Source organism: Cucurbita pepo, chromosome 12 (genome assembly GCF_057944985.1).
Source record: "Cucurbita pepo subsp. pepo isolate OVF chromosome 12, ASM5794498v1, whole genome shotgun sequence".
Lineage (NCBI taxonomy): Eukaryota > Viridiplantae > Streptophyta > Magnoliopsida > Cucurbitales > Cucurbitaceae > Cucurbita > Cucurbita pepo.
This window is the reverse complement of record NC_141809.1, coordinates 13,649,890-13,664,035: the sequence shown is the minus strand read 5'-3', so window position 1 is coordinate 13,664,035 and position 14,146 is coordinate 13,649,890. Positions and strand designations below refer to the sequence as shown.

Sequence of the window (14,146 nt, the reverse complement as noted above, 5' to 3'; positions counted from 1 at the left end):
GTAAGAGTGCAAAGGAGTCTAAATACTCTCTCCATGACTAAGACTGCAAAGGAGTCTAGCCTCGTTAATCCATGAGTAAGACTGCAAAGGAGTCTAAATACTCTCTCCATGACTAAGACTGCAAAGGAGTCTAGCCTCGTTAAGGGGAGGTGTTGGATGATGGAAGTCCCAGCTTTAGGGAATGTTCATGGGTTTATAAACAAATAAACAAATAATACTCTATCCATTGGTACAAGGTGAATAAAAAAAAAAAAAAAGCTTGAAATCAAAATAATGGTGGCGATAAGAAAAAGGAGTCAACATTTTGAGAGTCCGTGTGGGACAAGGTTGGCCATGGATGTAACAAAAAGGGGCCCAGAAAGAATCCAAAGGCGCAATCTCTGATCGTCTCTGGAAGCGGGAGGCAATGGCTGATGAGGCATGGGGGTGCGTATTTCAATAGCTTCTTCTACACTTCATCCATCTTTCTTATCTCCTTCACCTAATTACTCTCTTTCTCTCTCTAGATTCTTACCCATATCCATAATTTCATCTGGGTAGTCAGTCCGCCATCAATGGCCGTCATGGCCTTCATGTATGTTTATGCCCTTCAATCACTGTAAGTAAGTGTTTCTCTATCTGGTGTTGCTTTCTTTTCTTGTTTCTCTTTCGTTTGAGGTGTTGCAATGGCTTCTACTCCACCGCACTGTTCAATCACCACGGCCAAGCCCTACCAAACTCATCAATACCCACATAATAACCTAAAAAACCATCGACGCCAGAATGGGTCTGGGACGACCACCCACGCGGTTTCTCTTGTCAAACCATTGCCCCCAACTCCGAATCACAGTGCGGCTAAATCCGCCTCTACTTCTACTTCTACTCCGCTTTCCCAAAGCCCTAATTTCCCCTCTCTCCGGTCTCTCTCCACCTCGAAATCCGACCTCGCTTCCAACTTTTCCGGCCGCCGTTCAACTCGATTCGTCTCTAAGTTTCACGTTGGACGCCCTAAATCCTCCATGGCTACTCGTCACACTGCGATTGCTGAGGAGGTGCTGCACCAGGCCCTTCAGTTCGGCAAGAATGACGCCAGTTTAGATAATATTTTGCTCAACTTCGAGTCTAAGCTTTGTGGGTCGGAAGATTATACGTTTCTGCTTCGGGAACTTGGGAATAGAGGTGAATGTTGGAAAGCAATTCGATGCTTTGATTTTGCTCTTGTTAGAGAGGGAAGGAAGAATGAGCGAGGTAAATTGGCTAGTGCGATGATCAGTACGCTTGGTAGGCTTGGTAAAGTTGAACTTGCTAAAGGGGTTTTCGAGACAGCATTGAGTGAAGGGTATGGGAACACTGTTTTCGCATTCTCTGCTTTGATAAGTGCTTATGGAAAGAGTGGTTACTTCGACCAGGCTATTAAGGTGTTTGAGTCCATGAAAGATTCAGGATTGAAGCCAAATTTGGTTACTTATAATGCAGTGATTGATGCATGTGGCAAAGGAGTAGTTGAGTTTGGGAGAGTGGTGGAGATTTTTGAAGAAATGTTGAGGAATGGGGTCCAACCTGATAGGATCACCTATAACTCGTTTCTTGCTGTGTGTAGTCGAGGAGGGTTGTGGGAGGCCGCTCGGAGCTTGTTTAGTGAGATGGCAGATAGAGGGATTGATCAGGATATATTTACTTATAATACACTTTTAGATGCAGTTTGCAAAGGTGGGCAGATGGATTTGGCTCATGAGATTATGTTAGAGATGCCTTCGAAGAAAATATCGCCTAATGTGGTTACTTATAGTACAATGGCTGATGGATATGCCAAGGCTGGTAGATTAGAAGATGCACTAAACTTATACAATGAAATGAAGCTTCTGGGCATTGGTTTAGATAGGGTTTCGTACAATACATTGGTTTCGATCTATGCCAAGCTTGGAAGGTTTGAAGATGCTCTGAATGTTTGCAGAGAGATGGGGAGCTCTGGAGTTAAAAAGGATGTTGTTACTTACAATGCCCTTCTAGATGGATATGGAAAACAGGGGAAGTTTACTGAAGTTACCAGAGTATTTAAGGAGATGAAAAGAGACCGTGTATATCCGAATTTGTTGACGTATTCTACCTTAATTGATGTATACTCTAAAGGTAGTCTATACGAGGAGGCAATGGAGGTCTTTCGTGAGTTCAAACGGGCTGGACTGAAGGCTGACGTAGTTCTTTATAGTGAACTCATCAATGCTTTATGTAAAAACGGTTTAGTGGATTCTGCTGTATCGTTGCTTGACGAGATGATAAAAGAGGGGATTAGGCCTAATGTTGTCACTTACAATTCCATAATTGATGCCTTTGGTCGTTCTACAACAGCCGAATCTCTAGTTGGTGCATCTAGTGACAGGCAAAGTGAATCCCCATCGTTGATGTTGATCGAGGGTGTGGATGAGAGGGAGACGGAGAACTGGGACGATGACCATGCCTTCAAATTTTATCAGCAGCTTGTTTCTGAGAAAGAAGGGCCTGCAAAGAAAGAAAGACTAGGGAAGGAGGAGATTGGGTCCATCTTGAACGTCTTCAAGAAGATGCATGAGCTGCAAATAAAGCCAAATGTTGTAACCTTTTCAGCAATTCTAAATGCATGCAGGTAAAAGTCTTTAACCAGCATTTTCCCTCAAGATTTTGCTATCTATACTTATTTTCTACCAAATCAAGTTATTTTAGCCATGTTTTTCTTAATCAATAGCAGCCTCGAACTTACAAAACTAGCATTTTGACCTGTTATTAGGATGCAAGATGAAAATTTTCCACATAAACAAGTTCTATGAAGATCGGAGATTTAGGGAAGACTATCCGTGCATATAGTCCTTTTCTTCTATCATCCTTTATAATTATCTCTTAGAACGTGACGTGCATTGAATTTTGTATAACGTTCTGGTATATTTAGATGGCATTGGCAAGCTTGCCCTACGAGTCAAATATTTAGTATTTAGAACGTGACGTGCATTGAATTTTGTATAACGTTCTGGTATATTTAGATGGCATTGGCAAGCTTGCCCTACGAGTCAAATATTTAGTATTTAGAACGTGACGTGCATTGAATTTTGTATAACGTTCTGGTATATTTAGATGGCATTGGCAAGCTTGCCCTACGAGTCAAATATTTAGTATAAATAATCCTCTGTCGTATTTTATCACATTCTCGAGTCAAATATACCACAAATCTCATTGGGCAATAGTTGGTGACCTCCTTTTGTCTCATTTTTTTATATCCCTTCTCTTGAACAAGGGCCATCGAGCCAGAGCCTCACGTCAACAATCTTTCTACCTGGTATAGTTTTGCACTACAAAGCCCTTTTGGAGGAACCATTTCATTCCAATTTCCTGCAGATTTTCTAAGATTTCTTATGATAGTCCTTGTGGTTGCTTGCTTTGTTCTTATTCCATATTATTAGTCCTTGTGGTGAATTTTGATCCTGATTGTGGAATTGAGTTTTGGGTGCAGCCGCTGCAAATCAATTGAAGAAGCTTCAATGTTATTGGAAGAGCTTCGGTTATTTGATAATCAAGTCTATGGTGTAGCTCATGGACTCCTGATGGGCTTTAGTGAAAATGTGTGGATCCAAGCACAGTATCTGTTTGATGAAGTGAAGCGGATGGACTCTTCCACTGCATCTGCTTTCTACAACGCTTTGACAGACATGCTGTGGCATTTTGGTCAGGTGATGTCTAGGAAATCTCAAGCTGTTCACTCTCATTCTCATATCCCATTTCTTTGATATACTAATACTGGTTTTGATATTTGAAAATTTTATCTTCTCTATAGAAACGAGGGGCACAATTGGTCGTACTTGAAGGAAAAAGACGCAACGTATGGGAAACTTTATGGTCCGATTCTTGCTTAGATTTGCACCTCATGTCTTCTGGAGCTGCTCGTGCCATGGTTCATGCTTGGTTGCTGGGTATTCATTCTGTTGTGTTTAATGGTCATCAGTTGCCAAAATTATTAAGGTACGTTCATTCCGTCATTCGCTCTTACTAATAATTCGTTATGCATATTATTAGATATTGCTACTTTTTCATATTACTTTTAGTAGTTCGTTCGATCTCCGGTTATTTAATTGTGTTAGCTTTCTTAGTTACTCAGGTATTGACTTGTGTCTTCATGGACTTGTTTGTACCTAATGCTGTTTATACCTTTCTTAAATGACTAAAGCCTTGTTTTATTCACCAAGGCGTAATGTGGTATCTTCGCTTCGATGGCATGTCAACGAGTGGCCAATTGGCATGAAGGGAAGTAGGACTGTATTTCAAGGAGCATAAAATTAAAACGAAAAAAAGCAAAACAATAACACGTCCAATTTCGGGACAGATTCCTAGAGTCTTTTTGTAACGGCTCAAGCCCACTACTATCTGATATTTTCCTCTTTGGGCTTTCCCTTCTTTCCTTCGAGGTTTTTAAAATGCGTATGCTAGGGAGAGATTTCCACACCCTTATAAAAGATACTTCGTTCTCGTTCTCGTTCTCCTCTCCAACCGATGTAGGATCTCACACTTTTGGTATTCAAATGGCTTACGACGGGTGATAGCACCCCCTTATGTGATAGAGGGGCGTTTCTTTGGCAGGCAACATTCTTTGCGTCGTCTTAGGATCTTTGGTTAGAGATAAATAGTAGAGTGTTTAGTGATTGGGAAGTCCTTCAGAGGAGGTTTGGGACCTGGTTCTGTTTCAATGCCTCTTTCTAGATCTGGTTTCCCTTTGTTTGTATAGTCTTTTTTGTTTTGCTCTCTAGTATTCTTTCATTCGTTCTCAATAAAACTCGTTCTTTTCGAGCAAATTTCTTACATTTTAGTCATCGTGCCAGCATTCTGACTGGATGGGGTAAACACAGCAAAGTTGTCGGGGACGGAGCTCTGAGACGGGCAATCAAGGCACTTCTAGCTAGCATGGGGGCGCCATTCCGGGTTGCTAAATGTAATATAGGTAGGTATGTATCAACAGGCTCTGTGGTGGCTGCCTGGTTGAAAGAGTCAGGTACCTTAAAATTGCTTGTTCTTCATGATGATAGAACTCACCCAGATAGTGAAAATGTGGATTTAATTTCCAAACTGCAAATGGTTTCCTTGTAGCAGAATTTGTATAATATTATCTCACACATCAGAGTTATGAGAAAATTTGGCTCAGAGAAAGGTTTACTAAACATTAGAACAATGCCTCTCTTATCTCCGATGTTACTCGAAAAATATATTTGGTATCTTTTTCTTTCGAGGATAAGTTTTGCCCATATGCTTATCATATCCATTCACCATCGAACCATTACTTTGAACAACATACTATCTAAGATTTAAGATGCACCATAGTGACTCAGACAAGGACGTCTCTAAACGACATGTCTTGATCCCTTAGAGAGGCATCACCACAACTGTTGTCCTATTATAGAGGGTATTGTACTCAACCGATAAAATCTTTTCGGTCATTATTATACTTTCACGAGTCTTCAGCTTATATCTCGAATCTCTATAATCAAAACATCTCTATCAGAATTCTTCTATGACAAGATAGTCCAATAATAGTTTATCCCCTTCATAAAATACCATCTCTAAAAGTTTATCCCAAAGCACTTCAATCGATCTATGTGGTTCGAGATTTAGAATCCTCACCATTAGAATGGTCAGATAAGAACAAGAATTTGTGTATAGGGTTTCCAAATTCTCGAACAAACTCAAAAAGTGAAAGAGATAGAATAAAAGAAAAGCAAGTGAATATAGAAAGGAGATGCTAATTAAAGAGAAATTCTTGCATACATTTTGAGGAAGAAAACAAAGCCAAAGTATCAATCAATAGATCACTCATTGCTTTGGAATATTGAAGCCAATGCCTCTTTGGCCCTCTTCACAACCGAGGAGTTGCCTCTCCTCTCCATCCGACTACTTCATCATTTGGTATCAGAGAATTATAATCATAAATAAACGATCTTAACAAGATTTATGGCTCCAATATCAACTTCCACCGACGAACATAACTAACTAAACTAACTCCTTGTCTAATTTAATTACATTCATGCAGTGGCATCCATCACTCTTCTTCCAAATCTTCCAACCCTTTTAGTTTTGTATTATCATTCGCCTTCTTCACTCTTCTCCCTATAAATCCTTTCCATGCTTTCCATGTTTTCTCTATACAATCCTTTAACTCTTTACCTCTCTGTTAAGCTTCTTCTCATTCCAAGCTCTCTGTTAACCATCTCCCATGGCACCTCCAAACGACACAGCCACCTTAAACTCCTCTGTTCTCAAATCCGACAGCTTGGAGAACCTTATTGATCTTTCAGATGGGAAGATACATGTCAATGGCGTTCCATTGCTGTCGGATGTCCCAAGCAATGTCTTTTTCAGCCCCTTCTCTTCCCTATGCCAATCCTCCGATGCCCCACTTCCTCTGCTCCAACGAGTGCATACTCTGTCCCATAAGGGCGGATTTCTTGGTTTTCATCAATCGCACCCTTCTGATAGGCTGACCAATTCCCTGGGGAAATTCAAGGGTAGGGAGTTTGTGAGTGTCTTCCGGTTCAAAACATGGTGGTCGACCATGTGGGTTGGGAATTCCGGGTCTGATTTACAAATGGAAACTCAATGGGTCATCTTAAACGTCCCTGAAATAAACTCATATGTCGTTATCATTCCCATTATTGAAGGAAGTTTTAGATCTGCCCTTCATCCTGGAACTGATGGACAAGTTTTGATTTGTGCCGAAAGTGGCTCAACTCATGTAAAAACATCGAGTTTTGATGCTATAGCCTACGTTCATGTGTCTGATAATCCTTACAAGTTGATGAAAGAAGCTTATGCTGCTACTAGAGTCCATTTAAATACTTTTAGACTCTTGGAAGAGAAGCCTGTCACACATCTGGTGGATAAATTCGGTTGGTGTACTTGGGATGCTTTTTACTTAACAGTTGACCCGGTTGGAATTTGGAATGGTGTAAATGATTTTGTTGAAGGCGGCATCTCGCCAAGGTTTCTCATCATTGACGATGGGTGGCAAAGCATCAACAAGGATGGCGAAGACCCGACTCGCGATGCAAAAAACCTTGTTCTGGGTGGGACTCAAATGACTTCCAGACTCTATAGATTTGAAGAATGTGAAAGGTTTAGAAAGTACAAAGGTGGGTCTTTATTGGGTCCGAATGCTCCGTCGTTTGATCCAAAGAAGCCAAAGTTGTTGATCGCAAAGTCGATCGAGATTGATCGTGTCGAGCAAGATAGAGACAAGGCCATTGAATCTGGAGTTACTGATGTGTCTGAATTTGAAACCAAAATTCAGAAGCTTAAAGCAGAGCTTAACGAGATTTTTGGGAACCAAGAAGAAGAAACTAGTTCTTCCAAGGATGATGATGACGACTCTGGATTAAAGGCTTTCACAAAGGACTTGAGAACAAAATTCAAAGGTTTAGACGATGTATTTGTTTGGCATGCTCTTGCTGGTGCTTGGGGTGGTGTAAGGCCTGGCTCTACACATTTGAATTCCAAGATAATTCCCTGCAAGCTTTCTCCGGGCCTCGATGGCACGATGGAGGATCTTGCTGTCGTGAAGATCATCGAAGGCAGCATAGGACTCGTTCATCCCGACCAAGCTGACGATTTCTTTGATTCCATGCATTCCTATCTTTCTAAAGTTGGGATTACAGGTGTGAAAGTTGATGTGATACATGTAAGTATCTCTAAAACAAAACCTTTATTTTAATTTTTTCAACGTAGTGTCATGAGTAACTAATATGGACTCTTTCGACATACTGTTTGTTCAATTTAGACTCTTGAGTATGTCTCGGAGGAATATGGAGGAAGAGTTGATCTTGCAAAGGCCTACTATAAGGGTCTCACCAACTCTCTCGTTAAGAATTTCAAAGGGACGGGACTTTTCTCTAGTATGCAACAATGTAATGATTTCTTCTATCTTGGTACAAAGCAAAACTCCATAGGAAGAGTTGGTAAGAATTTCAAAATTTTATATTTTTCGGTTGTTCGGTCATTGGAATGTTACATAAGGGTCTGTCGAAAATTCACTCCAACAAATATTTTGCTGAATAGGTGATGATTTTTGGTTCCAAGATCCGCTTGGTGATCCCATGGGTGTGTATTGGTTACAAGGTGTTCATATGATTCATTGTGCATACAACAGCATGTGGATGGGGCAGATCATACAACCTGATTGGGACATGTTCCAATCAGACCATCTATGTGCCAAATTCCATGCAGGATCAAGAGCCATTTGCGGAGGTCCTATGTATGTGAGTGACTCAGTGGGCTGCCATGATTTTGATCTCATGAAGCAACTTGTGTATCCCGATGGAACTATTCCAAGATGTCAATATTTTGCCCTCCCCACTAGAGACTGCCTCTTCAAGAATCCATTATTTGACAACAAAACTGTTCTCAAGATATGGAATCTTAACAAGGTACTTTCGAGTTACATCTTTTACTAATTAAAACAATCAAGCAGTTATATCGTTTCCAAACATAGACATTTATTTCATCTTCTTGGTTGGAATTTAACTGCAGTATGGAGGCGTTATTGGAGCTTTCAACTGCCAAGGAGCCGGCTGGGATCCTAAAGAGCAAAGAATCAAGGGGCGTCCAGAATGCTACAAGCCAATGTCTACAACAGTACATGTCAACAATGTGGAATGGGACCAAAAACCAGAAGCAGCTCCAATGGGAAATTTCGTCGAATATGTTGTGTACTTGAACCAAGCCGAGAAAATTCTCCACACGACTCCAAAATCTGAACCACTAGAGCTAACCCTTGAACCATCTACATTCGAGCTCTTCAGTTTTATACCCCTCAAAAAGCTAGGTTCCAACATCAAATTCGCTCCTATTGGTCTGACGAACATGTTCAACAGTTCTGGAACTATTCAACATCTGAAGTATAACGAAAAGGGAGTGGAATTAAAAGTGAAAGGAGTAGGAAATTTCTTGGCTTACTCAAGTGGGTCACCGAAGAAGTGCCTTTCAAACGGAATGGAAGTCGAATTTGAATGGAGTTCGGATGGAAAGCTGAGTTTTGAGCTTCCATGGATTGAAGAAGTGGGTGGAGTTTCAAATTTGGACATTTTCTTTTGAGAATTTTTACTACCTAACTTAAATTTGTATGCATTTTTCTTGTGTTGTGTTAAATGTTATGTGTTCATCGAGTCATTTCAATTAAATAAAGATTTTTTTTTATCATTATTGTATTTTTAATTTTTTTTCGTGTTAATAGTGTTAATGCTATATTTAAAATTTTATGGATATTTTTCAAACATGGTATCTCGGTAAGGATATTTGTATTTTTTAAAAAAATTGAAGAATATTTTTCGAATATTTAAACCAGACAAAATACAAATTTTAAGAGTATTTTTATTAATTTAACATAAAAAAAAAAAAAATACAATAATGATAGAAGCATTTATTTAATTGAAATGGCTATCCATTAGCACACGTGACATTCAACACAACACAACAAAATGCATACAAATTCACTAAGATAACATTTCTGAAAAGAAAATATCCAAATTTGAAACTCCACCAGCTTCTTCGATCCAAGGAAGATCAAAACTCAACTTTCCATCATAATCCCATTCAAATTCAACTTCGATCCCGTTCGAAAGACACTTCTTTGGTGACCCACTTGAGTAAGCCAAGAAATTTCCTCCTCCTTTTACTTTCAATTCCACTCCGTTTTTGTTGTATTTCAAATGTTGGATGGTTCCAGAACTATTGAACATGTTCGTCAAGCCAATGGGAGCAAATTTGATATAGGAACCTAACTTTTTGAGGGGTATAAAATTGAAGAGCTCGAATGTAGATGGTTCAAGGGTCAGTTCTAGCGGTTCAGATTTTGGAGTCGTGTGGAGAATTTGCTCGGCTTGGTTCAAGTATACAACATATTCGACGAAATTTCCCATTGGGGCTGCTTTTGGCTTTTGGTCCCATTCCACATCGTTGACATGTACTGTTGTGGACATTGGCATGTAGCATTCTGGATGCCCCTTGATTCTCCGTTCTTTACGATCCCAACCAGCTCCTTGACAGTTGAAAGCTCCAATTACACCTCCATACTGCAGTTAAATTCCAACCAAGAAGATGAAATGAATGTCTATGGAGTGTTTTAACTAGTAAAAGATGGAACTCGAAAGTACCTTGTTAAGATTCCATATCTTGAGAACAGTTTTGTTGTCAAATAAAGGGTTTTTGAAGAGGCAGTCTCTAGTGGGGAGGGCAAAATGTCGGCATCTAGGAATTGTTCCATCAGGATAAGCAAGTTTCTTTATGAGATCAAAGTCATGGCTACCCACTGAATCACTCACGTATATAGGACCTCCACATATGACTCTTGATCCGGCATGGAATTTTGCACATACATGGTCTGATTGAAACATGTCCCAATCAGGCTGTATGATCTGCCCCATCCACATGCTATTGTATGCACAGTGGACCATATGAACACCTTGTAACCAATACACACCCATGGGATCACCATGTGGATCATGGAACCAAAAATCATCACCTACTCCACGAAAACATATGTTAGTACTCAAACTTTACGATAGAATTTCCGTTGTTATTAACAAGTTTTGATGCAAATGTTTATCATTTTTTGTTTTTGCTAACTCTTCATTCAATAATGACCCAGAGTTGCTGAAAGGGGAAACCGTTGAGAATCTTACTGGCTCTCCCTATGGAGTTTTGCTTTGTGCCAAGGAAGAAGAAATCGTTGCACTGTTGCATGCTGGAGATAAGGTTAGTCCCTTTGAAGTTCTTCACAATAGAATCGGTCAGACCCTTATAATATGTCTTTGCAAGATCAACTCTTCCTCCATATTCCTCTGAGACATATTCTAGAGTCTTCATTGAACAAACAGTATCACAAACAAGTTGATAGATTAGTCAAGTTAAATAAAGAACAAACGAAGTTTTTGTTACGGAGAAACTTACATGTATAACATCAACTTTCACTCCTGTAATCCCAGCTTCAGAAAGGTATGAATGCATAGAATCAAATAGATCGTAGGCCTGATCAGGATGAACGAGGCCGATCTTACCTTCAAGGACCTTTACAACTGCTAGGTCTGTCATTGTCCCGTCAAGTCCAGGAGAGGATTTGAGGGGAGTTATCTTGGATTTCAAATGGGTAGAGCCCGGCCTTACACCGCCCCAAGCACCAGCAAGAGCATGCCAAACGTATATATCATCTAAACCTTTGAATTTTGTCCTCAAATCCCTTGTGAAAGCCTTCATTCCCATGTCATCACCTTTGTAACAACAGTTTCCATTACCATTGCTTTCAACGTTGTTTTCTTCTTCATCTCGATCATTCTCAAAAATATCAATCAATTCTTGCTTCAATTTTTGAACTTCAGCTTCAAACTTAGATACGTCGTTGACTCCAGATTGAATGGCATTATCTCTCTTTTTCTCAGCGTTATCAATCTCGATTGACTTTAAGATCAACAATTTTGACTTTTTGGGATCAAATGGTGGAGCATTTGGACCCAACATAGTCCCACCTTTGTACTTCCCGAACTTGTCGCATTCTTCAAATTTGTAAAGTCTAGCAGTCATCTGATTAGCACCCAAAACAATATATTTCATATCTCGATGTGGGTCTTCGCCATCTACGTTGATACTCTGCTAGCCATCATCAATGATGAGAAACCTCAACGAGACTCCACCTTCAGAAAAATCATTCACACCATTCCAAACTCCCACTGGATTGACGTTCAAGAAAAATGCATTCCAAGTGCACCAACCAAATCTATCCACCAAATCTGGCACATTCTTCTCTTCCAACAGCCTAAAAGTATTCAAATGGACTCTAATAGCAGCATAAGCTTCTTTCATTAGATTGTACGGATTATCACACACGTGAATGTAAGCTATGGCATCAAAGTTCGATGCTTTCACATGAGTTGAACCACTTTCCGCCCAAATCATGACATGCCCATCAATCCCAGGATGAAGGGCAGATCTGAAACTCCCTTCTATAATAGGTATGATAACGACATATGACCTTATTTCAGGGACATTCAAAATGACCCATTGAGTTTCCATTTGAATATCCGATCCAGAACTCCCAACCCACATGGTTGACCACCACGTTTTGAACCGAAAGATGCTTACAAACTCTCTACCCTCAAACTTTCCCAGAGAATTGATCAACCTATCAGAAGGTTGACTTTGAGTTTGGTCAAAACCAAGAAATCCACCCTTATGGGACAGGTCATGGACTCGTTGGAGCAGAGGAAGTGGCGCATCGGAGGATCGTACCGAAGAAAAAGGACTGAAAAGGACGTTGGTTGGGACATCTGATAGCAAAGGAACTCCTTGTACACTGATGTTCCCATTGGAAAGATGAACATAGTTGTCCAAGCTCGTCATGAAGCTAGGTGCTTAAAAGACTTGCAGACAACCTAGGTTAGAGATGGTTCTAAGTTCAAACAGAATCTAACCAATTTATAGTTGCAGAGAAGTAATATATATATATATATATATATATATATATATAACATAAGATTTAGATTTAATATAATAATTGTTTTAGAATTTTGAAAATTTGAAAATAATATTTAAAATAATAAATTTGAACAATTCATTTGAGTTTTAGTCCACTCCTCTTGTCTGTAAACAAAAATGACAATTAAAAAATGCATAATTTTATTTTATGAAATTATTATTATTATTTAATGATTTATCAAAAGACTAACGATTGCATTTTATTAACTTATTTTATTATTATTTAATTATTTTATGAAATTTTATTAACTTATTTTAATTTTAGTCCACTCACTTGTTCACACACAAAAAGGAAAAAAAAAATCTAACAAACAAATGTGAACATTAAAAAATATAATTTAAAAATATATGTTATGATTTTGTCTTCTACCTCTGTTTTATATTTCATTATGGTAGATGAGAAATATTTTTTTAAGGATTTTCAAATAAAAAATTTATAATTTAGATTAAATATAGTATTAATTTAAAATTTTGAATATAATATTTAAAATAATAAAATAATATTGAATAAATCCATCTTAATTTTAATCTAAAAAAAACTTACAAATTTTTAAAGAAATTTAAATTTAAAAAATAAATTTGTAAAGGGTAAAAGTTGATGAAAATTGATACAACTTTTAAATTAAAAAAAAAAAAATAGAACAAGATATAGATTAAATATAATATTCATTTTAAAATTCAAATATAATATTAAATATAATTAAATAATAAATTTGAACAACTTAAAACTTATTTTAATTTTAGTCCACACATGTTCACACGTGAGAAGAATAATCACAATTAAGAAACTAAAAGTTAGATACATTATGATTTTGTTTTATAAATATGTTTTATAATTTATTAAATAAGAATATGAATATATATATATATATATGCAACTTTTTCTTTTTTAAAAAATTAATGTTAATTTGATGAAACTGAGGGTGAAAATTAATATAATTTTTTTATATATATAAATATGTATAGCATATGATTTAGAAAAAAATATAGTATTTGTTTTTTAAAAAATAAAATATATTATTGAAAAAATAAAATAATAAGTTTGAATGGTATGAGCTTATTTTAATTTTAGTCCACCACGTGTTCACACCCAAAAGAAAAACAAAAATTAACAATTAAAAAATAAAAGTGAAAAGATATGTTATTATATTGTTTAATATTTTTTTAAATGTTTTTTTTAACGGGTAAAACTGCAACATTATTGAAGGGGTGCAATTTACGGAAATTCAAAAAATAAAAAAATTGATATAATTTGATAAATTTAGTTAAGAATTTATTTTAAAATTCTAATATAATGTAGAAAATAATAAAATAATAAATTTGAACAATATTTTAATTTTAGTCCACTCACTTGTTAAAAAAATACAATTAAATAATAAAAGTTTGAATTTTATTTCGTAGGTATGTTTTATAATTCTTTAAACTCATATAAGAATATTTTTTTAAGCAGTTTTTCAAACAAAAGCTTATTAAATAGTAAAATTGTAACATTTTTTAAAATTTAAGGTTATAATTTGATTTAATTAAAAATTTATGAAGAAATTGATATAATTAAACAAATTTATTTGGAAAATTCTTTTATAAAAATTACATGTATTGCATATAGTATTTATTTGAAAAATCAAATATAATATTT

General features: G+C 37.1%; 3 protein-coding genes across 3 annotated transcripts; 2 read left to right on the top strand and 1 right to left on the bottom strand.

The window, feature by feature from the left end:
- The first annotated feature begins 278 nt into the window (after positions 1-278).
- On the top strand, positions 279-5,167 carry LOC111806728 (pentatricopeptide repeat-containing protein GUN1, chloroplastic). Its single transcript, XM_023692164.2, has 5 exons — positions 279-426; positions 507-2,602; positions 3,461-3,677; positions 3,782-3,966; positions 4,821-5,167. The coding sequence occupies exons 2-5, from the start codon at positions 666-668 to the stop codon at positions 5,083-5,085; spliced, it is 2,604 nt and encodes an 867-aa protein (XP_023547932.2). The 5' UTR covers positions 279-426; positions 507-665; the 3' UTR covers positions 5,086-5,167.
- A 153-nt stretch (positions 5,168-5,320) lies between these two features.
- On the top strand, positions 5,321-9,178 carry LOC111806729 (stachyose synthase). The gene is made up of 4 exons (XM_023692165.2): positions 5,321-7,666; positions 7,766-7,943; positions 8,044-8,411; positions 8,515-9,178. The coding sequence occupies exons 1-4, from the start codon at positions 6,206-6,208 to the stop codon at positions 9,076-9,078; spliced, it is 2,571 nt and encodes an 856-aa protein (XP_023547933.2). The 5' UTR covers positions 5,321-6,205; the 3' UTR covers positions 9,079-9,178.
- A 72-nt stretch (positions 9,179-9,250) lies between these two features.
- LOC111807758 (stachyose synthase-like) lies at positions 9,251-12,437 on the bottom strand. The gene is made up of 4 exons (XM_023693626.2): positions 10,933-12,437; positions 10,665-10,842; positions 10,137-10,504; positions 9,251-10,055 (listed from the first exon to the last, which is right to left on the bottom strand). The coding sequence occupies exons 1-4, from the start codon at positions 11,587-11,589 to the stop codon at positions 9,477-9,479; spliced, it is 1,782 nt and encodes a 593-aa protein (XP_023549394.2). The 5' UTR covers positions 11,590-12,437; the 3' UTR covers positions 9,251-9,476.
- Between the last annotated feature and the right edge of the window lie 1,709 nt (positions 12,438-14,146).

Bases quoted from the DNA above. Each gene is read 5' to 3' on its own strand.
- LOC111806728 (XM_023692164.2), top strand. From the start codon at position 666: ATGGCTTCTACTCCACCGCACTGTTCAATCACCACGGCCAAGCCCTAC. The intron at 2,603-3,460 runs GTAAAAGTCTTT...TTTTGGGTGCAG, and splicing joins GCAATTCTAAATGCATGCAG to CCGCTGCAAATCAATTGAAG. The intron at 3,967-4,820 runs GTACGTTCATTC...TCATCGTGCCAG, and splicing joins CAGTTGCCAAAATTATTAAG to CATTCTGACTGGATGGGGTA.
- LOC111806729 (XM_023692165.2), top strand. From the start codon at position 6,206: ATGGCACCTCCAAACGACACAGCCACCTTAAACTCCTCTGTTCTCAAA. The intron at 7,944-8,043 runs GTAAGAATTTCA...TTTGCTGAATAG, and splicing joins AAACTCCATAGGAAGAGTTG to GTGATGATTTTTGGTTCCAA. The intron at 8,412-8,514 runs GTACTTTCGAGT...ATTTAACTGCAG, and splicing joins AGATATGGAATCTTAACAAG to TATGGAGGCGTTATTGGAGC.
- LOC111807758 (XM_023693626.2), bottom strand. From the start codon at position 11,589: ATGAAATATATTGTTTTGGGTGCTAATCAGATGACTGCTAGACTTTAC. The intron at 10,505-10,664 runs GTAAGATTCTCA...TTCGTGGAGTAG, and splicing joins AAACTCCATAGGGAGAGCCA to GTGATGATTTTTGGTTCCAT. The intron at 10,056-10,136 runs GTACTTTCGAGT...ATTTAACTGCAG, and splicing joins AGATATGGAATCTTAACAAG to TATGGAGGTGTAATTGGAGC.